The following is an 11,457-nucleotide window of genomic DNA, read 5'->3' as shown; positions in this document are numbered from 1 at the left end:
TGGGTGAGAACATCGTCACCACCAGATAAACTACGTCCCTTCTGGTTGCCCATTAGATCGTCCTAAAATAGTGCATGAAATTGAAATTAAAAGATGTGAAACCATAGTAACAAAAAAAACATGGAAATTATAAGTTGCCAAATTTTCTCAACTTGTTAACTTACAATGAGATTGGCAACGTCCATCGTCTCTTTATCTTGGAACTCTCCCTTACGATCCAACCGTGCATGTTTCCATACTATCGATCGATCTATTTGATCTGACGAAGAAGATGCACGCTACATAAACAGTATATGTTATATTTGGAATCTAACATCATGAAAACAAAGAACATCTTTAAGGGCAGTTACTTACCAACTCCTCAACCAGATTTGCATACCCCTTGCGAGATGTTCTATGGTTGTATTTGTACAGGCTCCTTTTCAAGTTTACCGTCTTCACTTTTTTTTCTGTGGAAAAAGTTGTATAACCTCTATTAAATTAACATATTTGTGTAAACAAATTGTACATAAAGTATAAGAAAATGTTTGGATATCCATACGTACTTCAAAATCTTCCTTCAACCGTGAAGCCACAAATTCATCCCAATGGTCTTGATCGATGAATGAGTATTCCGCTGGTGGGTGTTTTAATTTCTTCACATCGTCCTTAAATGGAAGTACGTACGTAGTTGTCAATCTCGACTTGAACCCACGATAGCATACTCCCGCGTTTTGAAGTATGCTTTTCTTCGACTTGGGGTCAAGAATGAAGTCGGCCTACAAAAAAAAAAAGAAAATCAAATGTATTAAATCTGTTGAAGTTGGTAGTTTAACCTAAAAACAGTCAGTAAGAAGCATTTTTACCTCAATCAATTCATAAATTTTATCCTTCATCTCCATTGGAACAACATGCCAAGTAGAGTACGTGATAGGAACGTGAAACCTTACGGTCGTTCCAATAAAACTCTTCAACTTCGTTGCATTCGGTCCAATCGGTTGACCTAGTTCATTGTACTGAATAACCATTCTCCGTCCCTCACTACTAAAACGTGTTATATCTTTCATTCCCGTAGGGCCACGTTTCTTTTTCTCACTACTAGTTTCCCCTCTTTGAATGGGTGTAGCACCCTCATCATCATCTGAATGAACCATTACTGCAAACATACATGTGATTTAAAACATAATACATGTGATTTAATTGTAAATGTGAAATATGAAATAACCAAAAAAGTGTTAACATAACTAAACATTAATAAACCCTTGGTTCTCAAAGAAAATAGGAAACAATTCAGATAAACTTAATTAGGCAAAATTCACACTAAATATGGTAAAGCACATAACACTTTCAAATTAGAACATCTACTACATAAAATTCTCCGAAATTTGAAAACAAAGAAAGTATTGAACATGAAAAGAAAACTTGATAACGGTACATTCTGAAGTAGTCATCTCTGAAAATGGAATAGTCCTACAAAGAAGAATAAAACAACAATGATTAACTCATTTGTGGGGATAGTCAATTGGTAACCCATGTGCCTTCATAGTCAGGTCTAGCATATGTTTCACCACCTTCGTCATAATCAAAAGTTGTGTGGTAAGAAGAGAGTGGGGGATAGTGAGGCAAGATGTCACTTATGTCATCATCAACAACATTTGTGGGGAAAGTCCTTCTCGGGTGGCATCACAACAACCGACCATCTTGGATCAACAGGATCTGTGACATAGAATACTTGTCTTCCGTGTGTGGCAATAATGAACGAATCTGAAGAGTGGCCAATTCGACTAAGGTCCACCAGTGTGTAGTTCAGATCGTCCTTTCGAACACCAGCATTATTTTCAACCCAATTGCATTTGAAAAGAACAACCTTAAACATATTGTAGTTGACTTCCCAAATCTCTTGAATGGTGCCATAGAAAGACATGTCACAGACGACCGGGTTTTTGTCCTTCGCACTTGACACTTGCATTGTTGTTGCGACTAACATAATCCCACTGTTTTGCACCGTTCGGTAGTCATCACGAGATTTTGTGTGGTAAGACGTTCCATTAATTATGTATCCGTCGTACATCATTAAAGCAGGGTGGGGTCCATGTGCAAGCCAACGTATGGTGTTCGAGAGAACCTTCCCTTCCTGTAGTTCACTCATCACCTATTGAATAGAACAATTAGTCGTTCTAAATATTGAACAATTAGATTAAACGAAAATAAATTTTTGATTGTGTATGTACCCGATCCCTAAACCATGCACTGAAGGATCGATTATGTTCAACTTGTAGCCACTGTTCATTTTTTGCTCTTCTGCGATTTTCCATCTTTAATTGATTGAAATGTTGCCTACGAAATGTTTCATACATTAAATTGGTGGCTTGAGGGTAAATTAATGGCAGTATATACTCATATGAATGCTTACTCAACGTATGGGTGCACTTCTCCAATGTTCTGTAAGACATGAAGATGTGCTTGCTTGAGTTGTTGGACATCGGATCGAACGTATGTTCCTGCTGATAGCGGTCGATCACTTTGTATTTCTGTCCTTGAATTGAGTGACCCAAGTCCAATAGGATCTAATCCAGAAAGAAAATCTGAACAGAATTCAACTGCCTCCTCGCATATGCTTGCTTCTGCAATGCATCCTTCCGGTCGAGCTCTACTGCGAACATAACTTTTCAACACTTTCATGCATCGTTCAAATGGGTACATCCATCGCAAATATACTGGTCCACAAAGCTTTACTTCTCTAACGAGATGAACGACAAGGTGAACCATGATTGTAAAAAACGAGGGTGGGAAATACTTCTCAAGATTGCATAAAGTCAGAACTATATCTTCTTGAAGTGCATCAAGATCTGAGACAGAAAAACTTTTGGCACAAATCGCATTGAAGAAGAAGCACAATCTACTAATAGTGTACCTCACATTCTTCGGTAGGACTGAACGTATTGCAATTGGAAGCAGTTGCTGCATTAAAACATGACAGTCGTGCGACTTAAGGCCGGTCAGTTTTAAGTCATCCAAAGAGACACGACTACTAATATTTGCTGAATAACCTTCTGGAACTTTAATTTCTGACAAAGTCTTGCAAAATCGATACTTCTCTTCTTTTGACAGTGTATAACATGCCGCAGGGATATAAGTTCTATTACCAGTAAACGTTGGTGCCAATTCTGGTCTAATTTTCATCTCAACCAAGTCAAGTCTAGTATTCATCCCATCCTTACTTTTTCCTGGTATATCAAGTAAGGTGCCCACTATGTTCATGCATACATTTTTTTCAATATGCATTATGTCTAAACAGTGTCGAACATGCAAGTGTTTCCAATATGGTAGTTGAAAAAAAGCAGGTCTTCTTTTCCAATAGTCATTGCCACCTTCATTATGCACAGTCTTCCCACACTTCTTCCCACATGAAAATATCATGTCTTTCATCTTAAGGTACATGGCCTCGTCCGATAAGGGTTGTGGAGGAATTCCATGCTCTTGCTTCCCATTAATTTTTTTTTTTTGTAATCTGTATGGATGACGTCTTGGCAAATATTTCCTGTGTCCCATGTATGACATTTTCTTTCCATGTTGCAATCTTATAGAAGTAGTCTCCTCTCCACATATTGGACAAGCCTTATATCCTTTCACACTAAAACCGCATAGATTACCGTATGCTGGAAAATCGTTGATGGTCCATAATAAGACAGCCCGCAGTGTGAAATATTCTTCCTTATATGCATCGAAACAACGAACTCCATCCGTCCACAACGTTTGTAGATCATCAATTAAAGGTGCTAAGTACGTATTGATATCGTACCCCGGTTGCTTTGGACCTGATATTAACATTGTCAGCATCAAATGTTTTCTTCTCATACACAGCCATGGTGGAAGGTTGTATATTGTAGTGATGATGGGCCAACAACTGTACGTCGTCGACATATCTCCAAATGGGTTAATTCCATCAGTAGACAAACCCAAACGGAGATTTCTCGGTTCTGACCCAAAGGTTGGCCACATGTGGTCTATCAACCTCCATGATGGAGTGTCAGCCGGGTGTCTCAAAACACCATCAACTTGTCTATCTATCGCATGCCAACGCAAGTTCTTAGCATTTTCAGATCTCTTGAACATTCTTATAAATCTTGGAATTATTGGAAAGTACCACATCTGCTTAGCAGCCACACCACTTTTTTCCTTTTTTGAGTTCTTAGCGATCTTCCACCTTGACAAACCACACTTAGGGCACTTGGTCAACTTTTCATATTCTTTTCTGTACAAGCAACAATCATTAGGGCATGCATCAATCTTTTGGTAACTCAGTCCTAGGGCACCAAGTGTTTTCTTCGCTTCGTACAAAGAACATGGAATTTCATTGTTATCAGGTAATAGATCACTTATTATGGACAGCAATTCAGAGAAGCTAGTATTCGTCCAACCATACCTAACCTTCAGGTTATACAATCTCACGAGGGCTGATAACTTTGTGAATTTCTTACATCCTGGGTATAAGGGTTTCTTCGCGTCATCAAACATAGTGTCGAAGGTATTTGATGCATTAAAAGATTGTTCTTGAACAGATTGAACCATATTAATTGTATTAAATAAATCGTCGTTTTCATCAGTTTCATCCACTGTAGTTTCCATCGTGTTGGCAACGTTATCTGAGTTCAATTCTTCACCATGCCAGAACCATACCTTGTAACTCTTATCAATTCCATTGGCATACAGATGATACCGAACTGTTGAGACATCCTTAAGTAAACGATTGCCGCAATTCAAACATGGACATCTAATTGAATTAAGACCTTTGGCATGACTCAACCCAAATTTAATGAACCTTTCGACTCCTAAATCATATTCTCTTGACATCCTATTTTGGGTCATCCATGACTTGTCCATTGTGTAGAGGTCTAAGTTGGCCTCGAAATAAACCTGATTACAAAAGAGATTATAGGCAACAACTTTTAAAACTCAAACTTTCAAAACGGTAGATAATCCTCAAAGTACTTAATAATTTATTTCATACCATTTAGGAATTTTCTTGAAGGAAACTTATGGACTAGGTTCAAAAACCCCTAATTATTCTAAAACATTTCAAGGACAATTTCCTTTACAGACATGATGAATGATGAAGGGAATTAGTTGACAAATAATTATAACAATAGTTTGTCTTTAGTTAGTTGATTAGGGTAGGTTTGTATAAGTAGTTTGGCTTACATTGTACAAGTAATTAGACTAATAAGCTAACTCAGAAATTAAAATTGAAGAGAAACTAACCGTTAGAAAACACAAATTGAGCATAACTCAAATTCACAAAATAAGCTCATGTGGTTGCAAGAACGAATTAAGGTCATATAACAGAAAATCAAAGATTAATGACTGAAATTGGGATAAACTGAAACTCAAGAAACAATCCAATGGAGACAACGAAGAACTTGATAGAGAGAGAGAGAGAAAGAGATAAGGAAGAGAAGCTTACCGGCGGAGGAGAGGGGTGACGACCAACGCCCACGATTTGAAGCTTCGGGTTGATTGGAGACGTTTGGAGAAGACGGGGGTGGTGGCGACGGGTTGGTGGAGAAGGTTTCGACGGACGGGCAGGAGGGGGGTGGTAGTGGCGACGGGACTTCAGACGGTCAGAAATGGGAGAAAGGCGACGGGACTTCACGCGGAGGGGAGGAAGAAATTGGGGGAAATTTAGGGGAAAGTTAGGGCACGCGAATGGGAGGAAGATTTTGGGGAAAATTTTGGGGATTTTGGGGAAAAATTTGGGGAATTTGGGTTTTTTTAAAATATAAATATGTAATTTTAATTTTTTAAATATAAAATAATAAAATTTTTAACCCTAACATTCTATGACATTAAATAACTGTCGCGAAAAGTGTTTTCCGAAAAATTTCGTCTTTTCCCGCCAAAAACGCGAAATTTTCTATTTTGTGACAGTTTTTTTTTCTTCCATTCATTTTTTGAGATATATAACTGTCATAGTAGACAGGTTTTCTTCTAGTGGCAAAAATATATATTATTATTTTATTCCTCCTTGCCCAACCAACGACAATGCGTGTCGGGATATAGGCATATCTATATTTGCTTATCTCTTTACCCCTTCCAAAACTTGACTCCATACAGTTCTAGCATGAAATTGATTGTGACATTACGTTAAATTGGTCAAATGTATCGTAACACATTTACATATTTTAGGTTTCAATACCTTTCGCAACTGGGAGATTTTAAAGTCCTAACAATCAAGCCATAGTGATTCATGTCATGAAATGGATGTTTTTAGCCCTTATTTGTGAAACATTTACTCAAAATTGTATTCGTGCTCCTGTAATTTTAGTTATAATTTGTTAAACTAAGCTCACTAGGAGATAATCATGTTTAAATGTTGTTATTTGGTAGTTTAGAGCTGCTTTCGTGAATTTAGCAAGTTTTTGTTCATTCCTGTAATTTTTTATCTGATGCGCCCTCAACTGTGGAGTGATTCACTCGCATTATAAATTTCTAGAATTTGAATAAGTAAAAACAGCTGCAAATTTCACATTCTCTTCAGTTGGGTAGCTTCGATTTCCCTTGGGAATCGTTTAGAGCTTGAATTTCAGCCCTCCTAAACTACTTTCTTCGGTGCCTATAAAAGGGATGAAGGCTCTTTATTTCTTGATAACGTCTCTCCATAGCTGATTTTCATTGGTGCCTTCAACGTTTTTGTCACTTTCCTGCGCTTGGGTTTCTTCTTAACGTTTTAAGTTAGCATGCAGCCTCAAGAACAAAAGTTCTTCCAAGGTGTAGTGACTCTTGGCTATCTCTTTCCACAAAAGTGTGTGTTGAGGAACGTTTTCACCTTGATAAGAGGGAATGTGAATATATCCTATGGTCTTTACGTGGATCAAGTAATGTTGAATCATTCTTTAACCATTCATCAACACTTGAATATTGATGCCAAAATGTACAAATACATCTCAAAATCTAAAGAAATCTCATGGGTTATGGCAAAGAATGGCCAAAACCAAGTCCAGTGCTTTAAAATTGACCTAACACTCCACTGTTTTGACCTAAAACAAAAAAAGTCATTTATATACAAATTTTGTGGGTGTCGCAGCACTAAGGTGGAACATCGCGGTGCTGGGCACTTTTTATCGAAGCTCGGCATGATCCGTGTGCATCGGATCCTCCATTTCCATCAATCTTCGTAGTGCCACAACGTTGATCTCTTCTATTCTCCGATCCCTTGGAGGTCTCGAAAATTTGAACCGGGCAAGGTGCAGGTGCTCGTCTTTGTCCTAATTGCTTCGAAGTAACCTTCAATAATGTGTAACGGTCAATTCCACCTTCGTCTTTACTTTTTTGGTACGGTCACCTATGGATGGTTTTGGTTGGTTGTTTTTCTTCTATTTTTTTCTATAACCTTTGCTCTGCTTATTTTAAAATAGATTTTGAACCACCTACACTTTGGATAAGTTATGTTAAAAGAAACATGAGATTAATAGTGTGTTTTCAAGTGTTTAGTTTAGCAAATAAGAAACATGATTTTGGTTTGTATTTAGGTTTTAATTCAAAGTAAGGGATCTCAGGTCATTAGGCATTAATTGTAATTCAATTTTGAGATATAAGTGGCTCTCATACTGAAAAGCTTTAATACTAAACAAGACAAATTATTGGATATCGTTTTGACGCCTTGCCAGCTAAAGTTTTAACTTATATATACATTAACATGACAGGTTTTCATGTGATTAAATGTGAAATAATCATTAATGTTTGTCATGTGTGATTGATTATGTAATTATGATCTAGTTTGTCATGACCAATCATGAGCTTAAACCAGTAGTTGTTAACACGGTTATATGATTGCATGAAATTGGTGCATGTTTAATTTAAGGGCTCTAGTGCATGCATGAAATAAAGTGATGTATTGGCCTGTGTTTGTATGCAGAAAAGGATAATAACTGAAGGGTTTTGAGGTGTAGGAAAGTGGTGGACATTCAGTGGATGGAAGTGTTGTTGTACAAAAGTGGTGTTGGGCATCACCACTTGGGGTGTATGAAAGGGATGAACTTGGAAGAGGTCAAATGTATATGAAAGTAGTGTAGATGGGAGTAAAGGACATGATATGTATGAAGTTGATGCACATCTCGAGAAAGGAAACAAAGCGAGCCAGGAATGGAAATTCTTTCATTATGTTCTACTATCATAGTGTTTTCATTTGAGGATATTTTATTAAGTTAATGTCTTTTTGAAAACTTATTAGAAAAATAACTTAGTTTAGAAACAATTTAGAAAAATAATGTAATTTAAAAGGAAAAAGAAAAAAACTCAGAAGATCGACCGTTCATGTTTAAGGAAAAATAAATTAAATGTCAAAAGTGAACCCACTCTTCCACCTCAAGTTCCCTGTCTTATTTAATTTAATCATTTTCAAGAGTTGGGAAGAAAAATAATTTAATCATTTTCAAGAGATGGGAAGAAAAATAGCCAATTATGAGTTTTATTTCGATAAAATAGCAAAAATAAATTCAAATTATTATAATAATAAAATATAAGAATTAGAAAAATAAATAAATGAAACTATCCCTGAAATGCTTCTATCGAATATGAAAAAGTACAATATCCAAAATACATTGTAATTGAAATAACATATGCTATATAAAAAATTCTCCTACAAAGATTAGAAAAATTGTCATTAACGACCTGTTCCTCTTTTTCGCATAATTTTGATTCAATTTTCAAAAACACGGAAGAGAGCCTCTGACAAGAAATCATAAAATTCGACGAAATTTCTTTAGATGATATTCGACGAGAATCACCTACTTCTTCTTCAATTCATCAAAAAAATCACCACAACATTTGACTGAAACAATCGGGGACACGATAGACTTATTCAATTCTTCTGTCTATGTGTCTGTTACCCCTCTCTCAAATTTTCTTTTATCTAATAAAACCTAGAAGAAGAAGAATGTCGCATAATTAAATTCTAAAATTTAAATTCAAATTTTTATAAAAATTAAAATTAAAAATATATATTCAAATTTGAATTCAAATTGTTATTAAAGTATATATTAGGTATTATTTAATAAATTGTTTAAAATATAACAAATTTGAAAATCTTGTATATATATATTTGTCATTATTGCAGGGAGGTTGCTGGAATATTGTCTAGTAACAAAATAGCAAATTTAGATAAAATTTACCAAATTTGAATGTTGTTCGCAAAATACATTGTTTTTCGTGTTATTTTCAATATTATGTCTCATTTTGTTGAGCTATTTAAATATACTATATTTGAAATATATAGATTATCCTATACCTAGGCGAATTGTTTATACCATCATTCATACAAAACACATACTATGTTTGGAAAATCTTATGATTAGTTTGGTTAGTTAAACGACCGTGAATAGGATTCAATGACACTATTTAGAAAATCGTTATTTCCTTTTATGGAAGAGAAATTTTACTTGTTAAATGCATCATAATTGTAGGGGAAAGTAACAAATAAAATCATTTTATGGAATGATCGTTACATGAACCATTTTATAAAAGTTTTAACTTCAATTTATTATTATGTTAAATGAACATTTTATGGAAGGAACGTTAAATGCATAATTATAAGGGAAAATAGGTACGATTTTAGGGAAGGATAAAATTCTAAATTCAAATTTTGGAGATCTTTCGACTAAACTTTCAAATTCAAATAATAAAATAAATATTTATGACTATATAATTCGAAAATATTGAATTATAAATATGAAAATGGTGTACTATGTATAATATAATAAAATGTTACTAAATATTAACGAAAGCTTATTGATTAGCTATTAGTGTGTGTATATATATATATTATGAATTATATAAATAAATCGTTAATTACTCGATTTGAAACCTAGACATAAATCTAGGGGATATTGATTCAATCAGATCCATCCCGAAAATAAATATTTATTTAATATTGTATAAAACTAAATGATTTGCAAAGATAGTGTATTCGTGATTCTAGTTTATATTCCATTATTTTCACCTACACAAATACACTGTATCTGCGAGAAAATAATTTCCTTTATATAAAAAAGGTAAAATCGGGTGAAAATGTAAAAAAAGAAATATCTACATCAACCAATTTTGCAATAAATCAAAATACTTTTTGAAATGTGTTATTTTTCAATTTGTTATCCTTTGTCATTCTCAAACTTTTCTCTTTTTTTAATTGTTTAATTTTTGAAAAGAAAAAGGAAATTTTAATTTGTAATTGTTATTTGTATATTTCTGAAAATTTAATTGTTTAATCTTGAAAAAATGTAAAAGTAAATTTTAATTATTAATTATTATATATATGTTTAAGAAAACTTAATTGTTTAATTTTGAAAAAAATGTAAGTTTTATTTTTAATTATTATGTATATGTTGTAAAATCTTAATTGTTTAATATTGAAAAAAATGTAAATTTTAATTTTTAATTATTATATATATGTTTTAAAAACCATAATTGTTTAATTTTGAAAAACTGAAAATTTTAATTATTATATATGTTTTTAAATAATTTTTAAAGAAAAAAACATGAATTTAACTATTTTAGAATCATTAGTCATATTGTTATGGATGTGAGGCCAAAAAGTAAAAATAGTATCAAATTTGATCCTAACCTACTAGAGATTAAGAAATTTGTATCCTAGTTTTGATATGAACAAAATAATCTTACTCAAATCGTCTGTAATGGTTCCGTAAGAGTTACCTAATAATTTCTTATTTATTCTCTAATAATCAATTTTCTTATTGACTTAGACATTATACTGATGTAATGTGAGGGTGACACGTTTTCTTTGACCAAAATTTGATATCAATATATGTGTGCATGTTACTTGTACGTGTGTGCAACGTGTAGGGAGTTGTAAAGGGGCGAGCATAAATATTGGGGAAAGAGGGAGTAGAAAATCTACACGACTTGACTTATACCAAATCTAAATGGAACAATCGTGTATCGTACAAGATCTTGTACCAAATCTAAATGAACTTGGTACATAATCGTTTAGATTTTTAGTGAAAGAAGGGCACGATACTAATAATGAAAATAAGGAGATGACATTGAAGATGAGACATGATAAAGAATGAAAAAAATATGGAAGAGTAACGAAGAAATCGTGAACAAGAAGACGTGGAATATGGAGAATGAGAAGGAGGAGTAATAATCCAGAGAAGATGCACACACATTCAACGCGAAATTCAAAACCAATAAAAGCAAATCTAGAATTTTTGAAAATATTGAGTGGCTTCATGGACTTTTACTTTTGTGTTAGATGGGTTGTAAATATTTTTTTATTTTGTTTCATATATGTAGCTAACGTTTTTTTATTGATTCAATCTAATTAAATTTTTGTTTTTGTGAATTATGTGAATTTTTTATTGATTCAAATTTTCTTCTAATGTTTTTTATAATAATTAATTATGTATATTGTTTGTCGTTTTTTATATAGAAAATGACAAACAAATATGTATCATTTATATA

The 11,457-nt window shown here is 33.6% G+C and overlaps 1 protein-coding gene across 1 annotated transcript; it reads right to left on the bottom strand.

The window, feature by feature from the left end:
- Positions 1 to 2,388: 2,388 nt before the first annotated feature.
- LOC116403896 lies at positions 2,389 to 4,863 on the bottom strand. Its single transcript, XM_031885840.1, has one exon. It carries the CDS (start codon positions 4,861 to 4,863, stop codon positions 2,389 to 2,391), a length of 2,475 nt encoding a protein of 824 aa, XP_031741700.1.
- Positions 4,864 to 11,457: the final 6,594 nt, after the last annotated feature.

Source organism: Cucumis sativus, chromosome 5 (assembly GCF_000004075.3).
Source record: "Cucumis sativus cultivar 9930 chromosome 5, Cucumber_9930_V3, whole genome shotgun sequence".
In the NCBI taxonomy this organism is placed as follows: Eukaryota; Viridiplantae; Streptophyta; class Magnoliopsida; order Cucurbitales; family Cucurbitaceae; genus Cucumis; species Cucumis sativus.
Note: the sequence above shows the minus strand (reverse complement) of the source record. Positions and strands in the feature narration are given on the sequence as shown.